The sequence below is a fragment of the Dryobates pubescens genome, chromosome 1 (assembly GCF_014839835.1).
Source record: "Dryobates pubescens isolate bDryPub1 chromosome 1, bDryPub1.pri, whole genome shotgun sequence".
Classification (NCBI taxonomy): domain Eukaryota; kingdom Metazoa; phylum Chordata; class Aves; order Piciformes; family Picidae; genus Dryobates; species Dryobates pubescens.
In genome coordinates, this window is record NC_071612.1 from 6,240,753 (window position 1) to 6,258,759 (window position 18,007).

The 18,007-nt window shown below is 44.7% G+C and overlaps 1 protein-coding gene across 1 annotated transcript in view; it reads left to right on the top strand.

The window, feature by feature from the left end:
• The first annotated feature begins 2,548 nt into the window (after positions 1-2,548).
• PTPRG (protein tyrosine phosphatase receptor type G) overlaps positions 2,549-18,007 on the top strand; it is a 429,887-nt gene continuing 414,428 nt past the window's right edge. The window contains exon 1 of the mRNA XM_054160911.1: positions 2,549-2,699. Within this exon, the coding sequence (XP_054016886.1) occupies positions 2,615-2,699 (85 nt within the window). The 5' untranslated portion in view covers positions 2,549-2,614. The remainder of the gene's footprint in view (positions 2,700-18,007) is intronic.

Below are 18,007 nucleotides of genomic sequence, written 5' to 3' on the forward strand. Positions count from 1 at the left end.
AGTCAGTTGCTGAACAGGGAATATTTTGCAGGGTTTTTTTTCTGGAGCAGCCCAAGAAGTAACTGAGCAGGTGTCACTGCAGAATCCAAAGGTCAAGGCAGGTGGGGATTTGTGTTTTGGTTTTCACAGGAGCAAAAAGTTCAGGGAAATATCTTAGAATTTTATCTTAGCCTTTATGAGAGTGAAAACCAATCTCCAAACCCCACCTGTTTTGAAAACAACTTAATGAACCGTAAGTTGGGTAGGAACTTTCTTCAGGGCCTGCAAAATTCTTGGTTTGTTTAAGTCCACATGCATTTGCCTTCTACAGTCTTTGCACACCTCAAAGGGTGGTGCTCTGAAAGGCAAAGCACATTTAATCAGGTCCTTAAATCCTTACACTAGTAAAACCCCTATTGGGATAAACAGTTTTGCCTAGTCAGGACTGCACTTTTAACTTCCAGCTGTAAATTTTGGCAGGCACAACCTGGGATGGGGAGAGGAAGTCAAAGAAAACCCCATAAAAATGCAGTGCTTCCTAATTAGGGGCTCTTTGGCTGCAGCTTAATCCACTGATTTGGCATCCTGTGCTGTGCAGGGTAAACCTGGATAGACACAAAGTCACTACCTCTTCCAGAAAAGTCAGAATGAGGCCATGGTAAGTACCCAACCCCCAAGGGCTCAGCTCAGGTGATCTCCAAATTGAGGCAAGGAGAGAGAAAATCACTACCATTCCACTGAATATTGGGTATTCAATGGATTGTCTTCTGAATTTTCCTGCTCTTTTCCTCCTCCTGCCACCAATCTCTTCCAGAAGAACCATAAATGTGAAAGGTTTGCAGGTAAGCAAAGAGGAGATGGTCACAGCAAATGACAGAGCCAGAGCTCAGCACAGCATGAGCTGGTAAACCCCTGCCAATCCCTTTCCCTGCTGAAACAGAATCCCCATAATGGAAATAATTACCAAAGAAACAGACAAAAACTACTTCTGAATGAAATTTAAGCTTCAGCAGACCACAGCACCACCAGGAAATGCCAAGTACGAGCAACCATCCTTTCATCCTGAATTCACACCATTTTCTGTTTCTGTTTCCTGTGCAAAGTTATCAATTACTCAGAAACTGCTGCTGGGGTGGGGGCTGGAGATCAAGATTTGGATGCAGAATGCCCTGGGACAGTGTTCATCTGACTGTGCAAAACCAGCAGAGAACTATCTCGTTTGGAGTGGGCTCTCTGGAAATACATAGAATAGTACAAAATACTGGGGAGAAACCCAGCCATTTTGTGGGGGACCTATGGCAGTACCCATGGTGATGTGTGTTACTGGGAGGGAGGAAAGATAAAGGATTTGTTGGAGAGGAGGGAAGGAAGAGAGGTATCTGGCAGTACCCAGTATGATATTGATGAAAAAAAAAGGCTGTAAGATTTTGTGAGGGGCATCTAGCAACATCCAGAGGGATGCACAGTCCTGGGGGACAAAACAAAAAAAGCCCTATGATTTTGATGAGAATTCCCAGCAATACCCAGCGCAGCGTTAGGCTGTAAGATTTTGTGGGGGACCTCTGGCAATACGCAGTGATGCACGGTACTGGAGGGAACAGAGGACGCTGGATGATTTCGGGGGGGTGGGGGGGGGGGGGGGGGGGGGTAGGGGGGTGTGGTGGTGGTGTGAGGAAGGGAGGAGGGGGCACACGAACACCTCTGGCAACCCACATTGTGGAGGGAGGTCACGGGCGCCCACCACCAAGCCCCGGCCCCCCTGCAGCAGGCACCGCGGGCAGCATCGATGACACACATAACTTCAAGGAGACAGGGCGCGGAAGGGAGCGCAAACCCCGACCCTGCCAGCAGCAGATCTCCTCGGCTTGGGGACACGATACCCCCCAAACACTCGCCCCCCTTCACCCACAGGCAGCGCGCGGGGAGCGCTCGGGACGCGGTGTGGCGGCGGGCAGCGGCTAGGCTGCGCGCACACGAGGCGGAGAGGGGGGGCCGCGACGCGCGCGCGCCCCCGCCCCCTCCGCCGCGGCCGCTTTAAGGGCGGCGGGGGCGCGCCGCCGGGGCGCCCGGCGCGCCGCCGCCTCGCTTCGCCTCGCCTCGCCGCCGCGCCGCGCTCCCTCTCCCTCGCCCCGCTTTAAAGTCTCCGCCAGGATCCGGGCTCGCCCGCCACTTCCTGTACGGCAGGATGGAGCGCGCCGGGGCCCCGGCTGACCGCCGCCCGCCCGCCCGTGCGCGGAGGCGGCTTTGAGCGCCCCGTCCGCGGCATGCCGCCCGCCCTGCTGCCGCTGCCCGCCTGAGCCGCGCTGCCCCGCGCCGTGCTGCGCGGGGGGTCCCCGCGCCCCGCCGGCGCACCCGCTCTGTCCTCCCCCTGCACCCTGTCTCCGCGGCTTTTTTTCCCCGTGGAGGAGGCGACCCGGAGTCCACCCGCTTTCTCCCGCAGGAAGAGGGGCGCGGGGAGAAACTTATTTTCAACAAGTTTGGGGTTTTTTGCCTTTTTTTTTTTTTTTTTTTTGCTTTTGGGTTTTGGTTTTTTCCTTCTTTTTTTTTTTTTTCCTTTTTTTTTTTTTTTTCCCCCCCCTCTCCTGTGCGTTAATTATTTTAGTCCCTATTCCCCTTTCGATGTGCGGCTTTGGACATGCGGAGGCTACTGCAACCGTGTTGGTGGATCTTTTTCTTGAAAATCACCAGCTCCGTGCTCCATGATGTGGTGTGCTTTCCCGGTGAGTAAACGCGGCAGGCGGGGGGCTTTCCGCTGCCTCTGCCACACGTGTCTGCGACCCCCGTGGGGTGCCGGCGGGGCACCCTGCGAGGGCGGATAATGCGTCGGGGGCCGTGGGGGCCCCTTTGCACGGGTGGCTCCAACACTGGGTTTCCCCCAGCTCCATAGCACTCTCTCGGCTGCGGGCAGCGCTGCCCGCGAGTACGGCCGTTCGCGGTGCATGGGCTCGGCTCCGCGCTCCGGGCGCGGTGTCCGCTCTCTCCGGTGCATTGCAGCCCCCGACGGCGTGGGGCGGACGGAGGGGGTCCTTGTGTCCTGCCCTTCCTTCGCGGGGCTGCCGGGGCTGCCTTTGTGCTGCGGGACTGCCCCTCTCCGCCCCGCAGGGAGCGTGACTCCGTGCTCCGATTTCTTGCTGCAGCCCCCCGTTCCCCGCCAAAAACTTAGTTGTGCGCGGGTCTTTGCCCTAACCACCCCACTCATGTCCGCGGTGGGTGTCTCGCCGTGCCAGCGCACTGACCTTGGTAGGGCGGGAGGGGCGCAAGGGCTGCGCGCCCGCTCCGCACCCACGGCTGGCTCCCCGCAGCCATCCCCCACGCCCTTTGGAGAGGGGTTTTGAGGTTGCGGGGCACCGGGCGGCCGCCGTGCTTCCCACACGCCTGTGAACCCCGTGGCTTGTATCTGTGCATCGCTGCTCGCCGTCCCCTTTCCCTTTCGTCCGGAAATGCATGGGCTACCTATAACGGGGTCGGTGAGCGCTCGGCCAGCTCCGCGCCCCGCGATGGGACCCCGCGCCCCCGTCTCCCCTAACCCCCGCCCCGGGAGCGCCCCCGGCCCGGGGGGAACTCGCGGTACCCGCGCGGGGCTCCAGCTCCCGTCGCCTCCGCAGTGCCCCCGGCCAGCCGCAAGGGGCGCTGTCGCGCCGCCGGCGCCCCCGCGGGGCCGCGCGCCCCCTACTCCGCCGGCGCGCAGCGCGAGCCCCGCCCGCGCGCAGCCCCCGCGAGTCGGCCCCAGGACACCGCGAGCGCCTCTCGTCCTGTCCCCTCCGCGTGTGCGGCTGACGGCGGCTGTCCGGGAGCGGCCGGCTCCGCTGAATGCTCGAAAGCGCTTTGTTTAATTACTTGTGACGGCGCTTCCCCCCTTCTGGCAGCGGTGGCTTGGTTATAGTGTGAGGGGCCATGGGCAGGGCGAGCCCCCCATCCCCCTGTGAGGGCCTCAAGGCTCCGCGACGACTCCTGTCTCTTCTGTGAGTTCCCTGGTGCAGCTGGGTTTGTTGGCTGCGTCCAGGTGTGCGAGTGTGAAAAAAGATAATTAATTTCTGGAGGCTTAATTTCGAGAAGTTCTTTATAGGAATTTCCACTTCGCTTCATTTTTCTTCTCTTTTCCTACAATACTGTTTTTTCCTAACCCAAAACGGGGGGGATAATTGGACAGACCCATCATATCCCAGTCCTTGCAGCAGCTTCTCGTATGGTAAAATTAAATGAAGGGGGGAAAAAAAAAAAGTTGGAGGGAGGGTAATACCGCTGCAGCTCTTGAAGAAACATTTATCATCTTTATATTGATTTTTTTTTTCTCAATTCCAGCCCTCAGAGTGAAGCCTTTCTCTCTGGTTCTGATATATATCGTATAGTAATTACTTCTAGAAGGCAGGCTGCAGGAATGCTTCAGGAAAACGAGCTATGATGTAGGTTTAATATGACAGTATTGTATGACTTGCTGATTTAGATCAGTGTGTTTGAAACAGATAATATTTGCATTATGGTTTGGATATAAAGACAAATGCAAGCAGAGAGTAGTAGGTCTAGGGACGTTTGCTGTGTGTAGGTGAAGCCCCTAACGCTCGAAGCTGTAAACCATCTGTGTAATGCTTGGGAATGTTTCAGGGCTGTTCGTAGCTAAAGATTTGCTTGGGAAGCAAACTATTTTCCAGAAGGCTTTTATGCATTTAGTTTTTGTACAGAGCTGCTTGCTCTTTTATGCCTTCTGCTTGCTGAGAAGCAGCGATATCTGTGTGTGCGTGCGAGCAAGGGGGTGGTAAGAGAAACATCGTGATAAACGGGGACGCTCCAGACTCTGATCCGGTACATCAGAGATGCCAGAGGCAGGAAAGCTGCAGGGAGGATCTCGGTGGACTATAACAGGACATTGGTGCTGACAACATCCAATGGCAAATCATCGGAATTTGTGTTGGCGGGGAATCCCGGCCAGATATTAACCGTTTAGTATCTACAACAAAATGTTTCATTACCTTTTCATAGCATTTTCTGGAGGATTAGAGGATTGAAGTATTTGCTACTTTGTGTTCATTTACAAGTGTATTTCTTTCCTCTGCTTCACTTTGTGAAGAAACAAAAAAACTACTTTTTCTTTGTTCAGCAACAATAAATGAAGCACGCAGAAAACAAGTCTCTGCAGTATTCCTTTGTTAGGGAGATTGTGGTGGGTTTTCACTGTTTAAGTAGGTATTTCTGTTGCTGTTTATTTGGTTGCAATAGAAGGAAGTAGTCGTTCTCACACAAAAGAAGCAAAACATTGCCCATATCTTTCTCAAGTGTTAAGTGTAGTGTGTTTCTCTGTGGGCTTGTCATTGGTTAATAAATCAAACTAAGACAAGGTAAGAGAGGTTGTTTCCATGGGGTTTGTTGGCTCATTAATCTAAATTCACAGAACCAAAAATCAGTGAGACACAAATATTAACTTCCCTGTGATATCCTTACTACCTAGTTTCCAGCACTTTGCCAAGAAAGCATGCATTTTTGCCTTAAAAAAGCACCCAACAAATTTGTGCCATTCTTCCTTGTTGCTGTGACAGGCCGGTTGAAGGAGTGACAGTTATTAGCATTCTCTTAGGCTAGATGCATAAATGGAAGTAATTTTCTTGAGTCTAGATTAACTCCTTGGTAATGGATCAAATTGTTGCTGACCTGGTAACTGCCTGTAAATGGGTTTTGGATTTTGAGTCTTTATAGTTCTGAGCTGAGAGTTAATTTTGCATGTAACTGTCTCCTGCTTGGAGAAAAAAAATACATGAGAGCTTTTCCCTATGAACTAATGAAATGCTACTTCAGATTTTTTTTAAAGGAATAGAGAAGACTGGCTTTATTTAGTAAAGCTTTTTAAAGGGGAAGGTGCGTTGTGCACGTGGAGAAAAACGGAATGTACAGGAGAGGGCCCTCCAAGACTTTATTTAGTCCTGTGGCTTTTATGAAGATGACACTTCTTACATTTTAATTATCCCTTATTTTCAGTGCCTTTTAAAAACATGCCTTGTTACAGGAAGTTGCTAATGGAATCCTTGCAGAAAAAGAATGTCAAGTGAGCCTTCCCAGGCTGTAAGAGCTAAGCTTGCTGGTACGTTTCTTGGGTGGCAAAACTCAAGGGAGAGTTTTTCTGTCCATTAGCAGATTTACAGGAGCTGGTTTGCGGTTAACGGAGCCTGGGTACAGCTTTGGAAAGGCTTCAGGTAGTCACAGGAGCTGTCTGCACTAGCAGCAAAAGTAGTAGCTTCCTGAATTAGAGAGGAAGGAAGAAGCATCATGTGAGGAAGCAATTTTGGTATATTCAAAAAAGATAGAAAACACCATTTGAGGGTAATAGGAATTCCTTCAGTCATGTTGAGGTGTTTGCAGTGTCTGCAAAACCTGTGTTCAGACAGGATGTTACTCTGCGTGGAAGAATGAGGAGGATTTTTTGCCTCTGTGTATGAGTTAAGGTTTTTTATTACTGCTCTCTTAGCCCCTCTCTCCTCTCATTTTGGTCTAGGAAATGGAAATTAAAGCTTTTTTAAAATTCTTATTCTGCTCAGAAAATGGATGTCTTGGTCAGAGCGGTGAAGAGCTTCCATGAATCGAGCGCAGAGATGTTCCATTGTTTCTGTCCCTTCTGCATCCATGCGGGGAACCTCTGCTGGACAAATAGTTCTTTCTTGGTGCCATAAAAAAATCACTAGAAAACACCTATTGATTTTGGGGTGATGGTTTCACTCCCAGTTTCTGGGTCTTTGCAGGGACAAGCGTTGTCTGAAGTTTCGTATGTGCACTGAGTCAGAGCCGTACTGTTGTCAAGTTGTGCAAGTTTAATAGTTGGGGTTTGTTTCCCCTTACAGAGAAGACAGATAAAGGTGTGGACTCTATTACATCTTTTGATCAGTGCTCCAGGACTAACGTTTCTGAAATAAAATGTTATTAGTGTTGTCTCTAATTTCAATGTGCAGGTTTCATGGTTAAATTAAAGAAATGAGTTCAAACTGTTAATCTCAACTGTCCTTGGAAAAATTGTTAATCATTTGGTTGGTGCTTTTTAGCAGCCAAATTAATATGATATGCTCTGAAGCCTAAGGGTATAGTAATAACATTGTACTTTAGCTAATATATAACTTTAATCTGAGAGAGAAATGATGGAAAAGATGAGACTAATTTCTGTGTGCTTCCATTTTTAAAGATTGGAGTTGTTCCTGTGTGTTGATGAAATTGTAATTATTTATAGTTACATGCCCATGCTACTTAAAGTTTAATTCTGAACAGAAGTTTTAAAGGATTTGAGGAAGTGGATTCTCATCAGGTGATGAGGTTCTCTTTTTTTAAAGCTATGGAATCATTTGAGGATGCAGATATGCACTTCAGGGGTTAACTTAGGGTTTGATACACCCCCTCTGGGGACTGCTTAATGCTTTAGGTGCCTAAATATCTTTACATTTTTTTCCCCTTCTTTGTGAGGTAAACTTCTGTCAATGTTTCTTCCAAGTTAAAATTGAGAACCTGCATCTTCTTGTACCAAGCTGATGGGAATGTGACTTTATCCATTGCCAGAGTTACTCCCAGAAAAAACTGTATCATCTTTGTGGAGACATGCAAGGGTTGGAAGCAAAGCAGAGAAGGAAGATGTGAATTAATGCACACTTTCATACTAAGCAGAGGAACCTGGAGCATGGCCAACTGGAGATGCCCAACTAGAGAATAACTTTGATGAAAGCACTTAGCTTTTACGTGTGCCAGTAACCTCACAGGAAAAAAAATGCAGAAAAATGATCCTTAGTTGCTGTTAAATTTTCCATTACTCAGTATCTTGTAGCAGTTGATCATATGTATTTTGTATGTTGACATGTATGCATTCATGTTACTTGCCCTGGGGCAACTCAGACTGGCTTCTTTCTTTTAATACTACTAACACATGGTACGGCTCAAGTAATTTTGCCCCACTTCAGTGAGGACAGGTGTACGCTTAGATGAATCGGGGCTACACTGATCATGTCTTCAAATGTTTGTCATTCAATGTCCAGTTGTGTTGCAGCACAGCTGCCAGGACACAGTGAATTCCTGGTTTATGCCTTGAGCTGTCACTTGTTAAGCAGAAGTTCTTCCCACCCAGAAAGTGAACAATGAGTGAGGGTGCAGATTGCAAGCACAGCAGTGAAGATACTGTAGTACTCCATGGATCTTGCTGGGTTTGTTTCACTTTTCCTATTCTCGGATTGCTAGCAGTATTAATGGAAAGCTGAAGGAAACAGTGGTGGTGAATGAACTCCCAGCTGACTGGAGGAGGACGGAGGACACAGGGCAGTAGAGAAGTTGTGCAATCACTGTAAGATATGTTTTTATTACAGTGAATGGGCTCCCTTTACAGCAATTTGAATTAGTCTAAAAGTGAACTATGGTTAAAGTAAAATCAGTTAGTACATAGCCTTATTTATTTTTTTTAATGTGGTTTTATTATGCATCTCTAACTTTGCTTGGGAGTTGAAGTACTAGAATTTGTAATTATCAAGTCATCTGAATAATGATGAACCATTTTCTAGAACTTAAAACCTGACCACATCATGCTCCTGCCAGCAGTACTGACACATAAAATCTCAACTGATGTGGGTGTTGCAGTTTTTCTATGCATAAATTATGCAGTGATGCCTGAATATGTTTATCCTGTGCCAGTGCTTGCTTGGAGGGACTTTGCATTCATAGCATGGAGGCCTTTCTAAAGAAAATCTAGGTGTTTTGAGACTTGGATGCTTAGCTTAGGAAAGCTGCTTTGAAAAATCCTTTTCTCTGCTTTGCAGATATGTAATGAATGAGACCTTGAGTCCTGAAGAGCTGAATTGGTATTTAGAAGCAAAATGTGGGATGTTATTTGGTCTTCTGGCAGCTGTTTTGTTCTCTTTTGTGAAATAAAATGTGCCTGTCTCTCTGACAGAGTGCTGTTAAAGTTCTTCTGTTGGGAGTCAGTTTATTCTGTTGACAGTAAAGGAAAGCTATCTGATAACTCCTTGAAGGCAAAGCGGACAGTTGGCTTATTCCCCACACTTCACTCTTTCCATTCTTTTAGCAGGCTTGTAGGAAACATACACAATGATATGATGCTTGTTTTAATCAAAGTACTCCCTTGCTCCTTCTTTACATACACAATTTGGATTATTGTTTTTTAGCAGTCTGAAGTCTTAGTCCTGCAGTCCCTTTGCCAGATTGTCAGGCTGGTTGAAAAGCAATGTCAGTTGTCCCAGAACGGAAAAGCACTCTAACAAGTGGTGAACACTAAGCGGGTTATGACAGTAGACTCACTTGTGCTACTACACTGGATAAGCCATTCTGCAACTGCAGAGCTGAATAGAAACAGTTATGTCCCAATCTTGCTGATCCTAAACAGCAAAGCCAGTTACTTTCTTTGGGCTTCCTTGCATTTCTTGAAAACAAAGATGTCTCTGAAGTAACCCCTGCACCCCCGAGAACCAGTGCACGCTTTTGCATCAGTCAGATGTGCTTAGAAATGTCCTACTGTTAAATCTCACACTGTTAAAGTGTGGTTGTTGGTGTTTTTTTGGTGTTTTTTTTTTGTTTGTTTCTTGTTGTTTGGGGTTTTTTTGGTGGTTTTGGTTGTCTTTATTTCTTTCCATTCCCCCTCCTCCTCTGGATTTAAAAAACTTGTTAGAAAGCAGGGAAGTTACTGATGCACATCTCAAAATAAGTAAGTCTTGGCTAAGTCTTTTAGAGCAAATATAGGGATGATGTTTACTTTTTAATTGTGTGGTAGGAATTTTTTTTGGGGGGGTGAGGAGGGTCTAATGTATATTTATTTAACCCTCAATTTAGGGCTCTTTAGCATGAGATTTACGTCCCTCCATCCCTGTCCTACTCCCCACCACCTGGGAGCTCCAAGCTGAGACAAAGATACCTAGTAGCTTTCAGATAATTAAGTGCAGATTACATTGCTATCACAAGTGAGTTTAGGGATTAAATTTTCGATAGACTTTCACTGGTATTTAGATTCCTAAGGTGCTTTCAGACTTCTGGAGATAATGGTATAGATTTGCTGCAATCAACGTAGAAATGAGAGTTTGTGCGACATGACTTAAATGTTGCATCCATGTAGTAGGTAGGCAGAAATAACCAGTCCAATATTTCTTTTGTTGGATTCCAAGCTATTTGCAACTAGTTTACTTATTATTCTTATAGTGTGGTAGCTTGTGTATTTTGTATTTAAATCTGTGCTTAAATACAACTAAAATTTGCCTGTTGACAGCAGTTGCATCATATTTTAATTGGTGAGAGCTGCTAATGGAGAGTCTAAAATTAGTTGTGTATTTTTTCCTTCTTTGCCCAAGGGTTTTGCATCAGATTATGTGGCTTTTGTATAACTGTTTGTGTTCCAAAGCAACACCTTTGTGCAGTTTTCCTTAAGTGTTAAAATGATGTGTTCAGTGACAGCACTTCTTTAAATTGTTTCTTACTACATTGTTTTTGCATTGTAAAGCACTGTTTTTCTGTTTACCGTGAATTAATTCACTGTTACCTTGTAAACCTGGGACACAACATGTGCAAGTTTATAATGTTTTGTCTTGGCATAATGGCAGGTCCTCAGCTGCTGGAACTTCTCATTACGCGATGTTTCTGTGGCAGCTTTCATCAGGTGAGCTTTTGCACCATAACCCTCATCATGGCATTATTCTGAGAAGTGACTGTTCATGTTCTTTTCAATTTGTCCATGATCTGGCTTTGTGTCAAAGGTGCATCATTTTGATGCAGTCTTTGTGCTTTTTGGAGGGTTTTCTTTTACTGTGTGGTCGAATACAAACCCATGGGTTTGTATGAGTCCGTTTGCTGTGAGGCAGAGGTGTCCAGTTCTCTGGCTTTTTGGAGGACACTTACATGTTTCAGTCCCTAGAATTGTTGTATGGAGACATGTCTAGTTCTTTCGGCCTTTTTGCAAAGGTATTTGAGTTTTGTCAAGTGCTGCGAGGTGTTTTTTAATCAGTTGTTTGGTGTCCATTCTCAAGTGATGACGACCTTTTATTGGAGTAAAGTAGTTATTAAAACAAACAAGCAAACAAAAAAGTGGTTATTTGAATTACCTGCTGTAGCTATGGAACTCAAATACCACTTTAACTACTGTCTTACATGTTTAATTTTTCTCTATTAAAGAGCCTTCCTCTGATAATTTGCTACTGTGGAAGTACTTGCATGTTACAATAAAACCATGTCACAGTGTCCTGATTAACTCAGTGACCTGAACTCAACAAGCCCTTTGCTATCGCATATTATCCAGGCCTTGAGTAATTTTTCTAGCAGGGTTTTTTTTTGTGTGTGTATGTGTGTCTTTTTTCCAGTCTCTTCAACTTCTTTTCAGAAAGGTGCACACCAGAACTGAACACTGGTATTGTTCATACCATACTTGTGTGATTCTATTGCCCTTTCTGTTTGTCCAAGTATTTTCTGTGGCCTATTTTTCTGCCACAGCAAGAAAGCGTACGTTGATTGTTTGTCTGCTATGACTTTTAGATCCTTATTGGAGTTAGTGTTGAACAAACTCATCTGCTGTTCAGTGGATGTGGTCTGGATCACTAATTCTTAGGGGTTTTAATCTTCATTAAAATAAACTCTTTAAATGTGTCTCTTTTCTTACATGACTCAAATACTGCTATTTTTGCAACAGAAAGAAGGGGAAGCTTCTTTGAAGTCCTCTGTGATTGTGATGTCTTAGAGGCATCATTTGTTCTGGTTTACTTGATACCCTTTTGTAGCTCCACAGTTTTTAAGAACATAGCCGTCAGTTTATCTCATAACAGTCCAGGTACCTTTTGTGGAGTTACCTAAAATGGGTATCTTGGTTTGACTTGTGTTACGTGTCATAAACCAAAACCTTTGCACAGCTGCAGAACAAGATGACTGTGGCCTTCTGACAGTTAGCAATCGTGTGTGGATCACACTGGCATGAGTGTCACAGTTGAGCTTCATCAGAAACTTGGAGTGGGGTTTATGATTTGAATGTAACCCCAAGGAGGCAAAAGGTTTCTTTGGTGCTCTTGTTTTTCCCATCCATTCCCAAACCCTGTTACCCTTACTCATGCAGCTGCTTTTAGTAGTTTTGTGTAGTATCCTCGCTCTCTGCTGCTTGGAGTTGAGGGGACTGAATAGTGAGGGAATAGCAAGATCTGCTCTGTTACCTTTGTTTTCTGTTAGAGTGGCCTCCCCTGGATGCTCTCAGCTTTTCATCTGAATTATGTTAGTTTTGGGCAAACTTGCACCATTCATCAAGTAAAACTAATCTCTTCTGCTCCAGCTAATATTATCCTGTCTAGGAAGATGCTCTGGTGTCTGTGGAGGTAGATGAGAACGTGGAGAGATCCTTATGACTGAAGTAGAGAGAAGTGCAGGCTTCCAAATGCTGGAGCCAATAAGCTTGAGACCACCTGATCCAGGTAGTATTGGATCAAGTTCTGGTACGCTGAAAGGATCAAAAACTCGGTTGTGCTTGATCAATACTGATATTTCTCATGTATTTCAGGAGGACAGGGCACATTTAGAGTCAGGTTGGCCTGGGCAGTGCATACTGCTTGGAGAACAGAGATGAATGCCTAGTCTTCAAAGTGATGGACTAGATGGCTATCACCAGAACTCCCTTCCTGTATTGTTCTGTGCTGCATATACTCTTACCGTGCACCCATAGGTCCTGGCTGTCCCTGCTGTCCCTGTGCTTGCCCCAGAGGCTGCAGCTGCTGTGAGAGACTCGTGGTCCAAGCTCTGCTGTGCATGGGAGGGGAGCGTGGTGCCCAATGTTATTACTTGCTGGAGCGTGAAGCCTGCAAGTAATGGTTATACAAGTGTATTTCAATTTGTAACCTGGTCTGTATCAAGATTGGACTACTTCTGTTCTCTTGCACATGTGCATCACTTGGGAAAACACGCTGATAGTACTTAACATTTAATTGCTTCTCTTGATTTTATTTGTAAATTAGAATCTAGAGGATCTGTAAGGAAAGGGGGGAAAAAAAAAGTAGAGCTTAATTGGACAATATTTTAGAGTAACAAAAAAGGCATGTAGCTTTCCAGGGTTTGGAGCTGAGACAAATGCAAACTTACTTATTGATCCATATGTATGATATCATATTTTAACTACTGTCTAAACTGGAGGTCATCTCTGTACTAGATTGCTTAAGAATCTGTCTATCTTATCACATCTTGTACTCATTTATAGTTGTTTCCCTTTCTGGCTTCATTGGAGAGACAGCTAGTGTTTCAACCTAAATTAAAATCAATAAGAAGCAATTTTGTTTGTTTTTTAACTACTAGAACAGACTTTCCTTTTTTAGCAAACCCCTGAATGTTCAACGAAGACAGTTGGTTCTTTCCATCAAGATAATTGCCAGACCTCATTAATTCCTAATTTTTGCATATGTAGGAATGGGTTTGTTTTCCAGTATACCTAACAAAATGTCACATATGATTTAAAAATAAACATTTATTCTAAATCAACACTGAGAAATAAATGTGGTGAAGAATACTTGGCAGTTAAAAGTAGTTTAAAAACCACTGCAGGGGAAGCATATGCTTGTGGGCTGTGGTGAATGTTGTTGACCCAGTAGTCCTGCACTGGCAGGGCAGCGCAGGCTTCCCCCAGCACATTTGGGCACTGCTCTTCAGGGATAACTTCCAGTGGAAAAAAGAGTCTGATTCTGTGTCTTTAGTCCTTGGCTTGGATATTTCTGTATCACACCATGTAAGAGGCTGTTGTCATGTTGTCAGCTGGCTTTTACCACACAGCCAGCAGATTGCCAGCAATAGCAATTAACCTGGGTTAAGTTCAACGTGGAATTCAGACTGAAGCAGTGTTGGTGCTTCCTAGATAAGGCAATGGTGAATCATAATGCAGTATTAAAATAAACATATGAAGGTGGTGCTCTGGTCAAGTGTCCAAAATAAGATGTGTTGGTGTTGCTGCTCTGGTGAGCTGATCACAGGGTGCAGGAAATCATCCTGTTTAGATTGCAGTACAGGCTGCCCAGATGGACAGAAATGGACACACGACTCTGTAATGGTCACTTTTGGGGTTTACAAAGTTTATGCAAGTTCAGTTTTCACTGGCAAGATTTCTGGTTACTGATGTAGGTATCCAGTTGGAAGAAAGAGTTTTGTCTTAAGAAAGAGCATTTCCAGGAAGGATAGACCCACTGCTGTGCTGACAATCTGTCTCTTGCGGCAGAAGTTTTTGCTAAGATGTTTGCCCTGCCTCTTCTGCTTTTAATTCAGGCCAGTGTCTGTATGAGCATGTTTGGGGTTTTTTTTCCACCTTTTTTCAAGTTGTTCAAGGTGAAACTTGAGTCCCTGGTAAAAAATGCATGCCAGTATTTTTACCAGCTGGTTCTCTAGGTTGCTGTGACTTTGCCCAATGCTTCTCAATTTCAGAAATGTTCAAGAATTCCTGGAGTTCTTAATTCCAAATATAAGAACCTCTTGGGTATTCCAAATCTCATTTCCTGTTTGGGGTTCCTTTGAAGCTCCCAAGGATTATGAGCTACCCGTTACTTTAATCTCTTGCATTTAGCTTTTTTTCTCACTTTCTCTTTTACTCCCACTTGCTTTAATTCAGGTATGTTCATGAATCAAGGAAAAGGGCAAACCATGGGCCAAACCAGACAGATCTGGCTACCCTGGTAATCAAAGCAAGGCTCTGTTCCCATAAGTAAACTATTAAGCAGGGTTTTGTAGGAACTAAACAGAGTTAGCAACTGGATGACACTAATGAAGAGCATATTTCCTTCATCCTTGAAGGCAATAAAAGTTGTGTGTGAATTGCTTGAAATTGATACCAAACCAGCAAACCATTTCTTTTAAACCAATCGCTTAAAACCACACAGGAATTCACAGTATCACAGTATAACTAAGGTTGGAAGAGACCCCAAGGATCATCAAGTCCAACCTGTCTCCACAGACCTCACGACTAGACCACGGCACTAAGTGCCACGTCCAATCTCCCCTTGAACACCTCCAGGGACGGCGACTCCACCACCTCCCTGGGCAGCACATCCCAATGACAAATGACTCGCTCAGTGAAGAACTTTTTCCTCACTTCGAGTCTAAACCTCCCCTGGCACAGCTTGAGACTGTGTCCCCTTGTTCTGGTGCTGGTTGCATGGGAGAAGAGACCAACCCCTTCCTGTCTACAACCACCTTTCAGGTAGTTGTAGAGGGCAATGAGGTCACCCCTGATTCTTCTCTTATCCATTCATTTTATGTGCCAAGAAGCTGGCTGTGTTAAATATATGAGCAGACCTGGTACCCAGTGATCTGGGAATGTAAGGCAGAAGTGACTTCCCCACACTCTAGTGACACCTAGCTGAGTGGATCCCGAGCAATACATTACAGCACAGATTCCCTGTCAAAGAGGTAATTAATACCTCATGTCAAACACTATCTGCACGTACTGCTTTCTCTGCTTCAAGTTATTAAGCAGTGTGACCTCTTGTCTTTCAACAATTAGCTTTCAAGGTGAAAACCAACTTAGGAAGAAAATTAACTTTTTTGATTGGATCTGAGGAGCATTACAATTTTGTGGTAGTCTTGATTACACCTTCACGCTTTACAGTTTTGATTGCTGTCTTGATCGATGACTCTTCATTTCTGTAGTTTGAGATTGCATTCCCCTATTTGCTTTTGTAGTTGGGAGACATCTTCAGGCATTTTGGGTGCAGACTGTGTCTGCAGAGCCAGATGTGGCTTGTAAGATGTATGCTGCCAAGGAGTAACAACTCCAGCTCGTCTCATTTGCACTCTATTAGTAACAAACTCACTTGCTGAATAATTCTGTTCTGATCTTCAGTTTTTAATTTACCTGACAGTTGTGTTTTCTGTTTAACTGAGACTATGAGCACCCACTGGAATGAAACAGTAATCTCTTTCTGGATGTTTCTAAGCCACATACTCTCCATGAGAGACCATGAGAGACAAGGCATGCAGTTCAATTTGTGTTTTTACTTCTATTTGTGAAACAGGCTGTCCTGGAGCTTGCTACTTTTGGTTGTATTCCATGGAAAATATGTTGAAGCACATGGGTCTTACCGAGAATACTCCCTTGATGAGCTGGAAATAAAACACATCGTTTTGGTGAACATCATTTCTCACTGACTGTTTGGGTGATACAATACTGAGCAAAATAAAGGATCAAAGCCAGTAGCACTGTCCTGTCTGCTGTGGAAGGCTGATGAATTGTTCCGTGCTTCCCTTGGCGCTTTTCAGTGACTTCTGCTATGATCGATACAAGCAGCATTACAACAATTGGAACCACCTTCTAGCTCTCATGCTTGCAAGCAAAGTGGAGAAGGCTCGATTTGTTTTGCTGCTTAAACCCTTGCTCTCCTCAGATATGCTATATGAGAGCCTGCTTGTGTTTTATTAAGTGGTTCTGTTGTCCTCCTCAGGATGATGCTGCAGTAATGCCAAGCTGGCTGTGAAGGAACCAGTGCTGAGGTTTTGTGTGTGTATATATATATATGTGTGTTTATATATCTATATATACACACACAGACGCTCCAGACCTCTTTGAGCTGGACTTCAAAGATAATAAACTGTTAGGGTGTCTTTAGTCTAGAGAAATGTTTATCCAGAACTATCAATAGCTTTAGAAAGGTGCTTTGCCAGTCCTTTGCTCTTTCCTCTTGACTGTCTTCCTTTGATGAATTGTTCTGACGGTCACTGGCCTTTGTAGTTATTCAGGCAGTCATTACTATGTGGGTACCTGAGCCACCATCCTTGCTGCAAAAGCAAAATGCAGCAAGACCTGCAGTGCTGCCTTCCTGAGCATTGTGTTGTCTTTCCTGTAGGGGTTTGCCTCTCCTCTGCATGAACCCTCCCGTTTGGATTGATGGCTCCTTTCTTTTCTCCATATCCCTCTCTGGTGTAGCTGGGCCCTTGCGTGAATGCAGTGTTTCCTATCCAGGCCTGATGTGGCCTTCAAGATGGAATAGCCAGAGGTGGATGTATAAACTGAGGCTGTGTTGCTCTTTCCCTTAATGCTGAGCAGTTGAAGCAGCCTTCCAGACATTGGGACCTGATTTGGGGTATTTTGTGTCATACCCTTGCTAGTAAGGAGAATGCTCTGATGCTTTAGGATCAGCCCTCTGCTTTGTCTGGTCTGTTGGGCACTTCTGAGGTGCTGATTTGCATTCAAGTTGCTATGTGTTGATACATACATATGTAGGAATACTAATGGGTTTAAAAATCTAGCATAGTAGTAATTAAGCTTAGGAGTTATATACCCAAATAGGTTTCTTCCATTAGTAAAGCAGTTAGTAGGTGGATTAGAATGAATATTTAGCAGCTGTTGTAGTAGTAGAGTAGAACTGCCTTTACCTTGGGGATTCATAATGTGTGTCAGAGTCTATGCTTATAGGCCAAACTGCAAAATGAGATTAGTGTTGTTTGGGTTTTCTGGGTTTTATTTTTTGAAGAGTAGCACTCTCCAAAGAACAGATGAGGCTACTTTATAGGGTAGGTGATGCTGAAGTCAGATGCCCTTGTGGTTCCTTTTGCTGAAGTGTGTTTAGCTAATGGTTTTGTGTAAAATTTAAAGACCGAGATGGTTGGATTTGTATAAAAGCTGAATAGTGCCTCTGAATTTTGCACCAAAGCTGGAGTGGTATGGAGGAAAGCTATATTGCATAGTAGCAGGTCATTACTTATACAGAACTCTTGGTTTTAGTCTGGGGAAGAAAAACTCTGTTCAGTTCAGTGGAGATTTCCACTTTGAGTGTGATGGCACTTTGTCAGATGGAATCTGACTAGTGAGTGATTTATTGCAATGTTGACAAGAAAAAAAATGTCTACTATAGGATACAGTGATAGAGGACAATGATACTTCATTGTAGCTTCTTCCCTGAAAAGCTACAGTGGCATTGATGTTTCATTGCTTACATGTTGCTTCATCAGTTTGGGCAGTTTGTGTCATAGAGGGGAAATGTGTGGAGATTGCTTGTTTTCAAACACTAATGCATATAGACTTCCCCCTCTTCCCCAAGAATAAAGCCAAAGCAGCAGCAAACAATTTGTACCA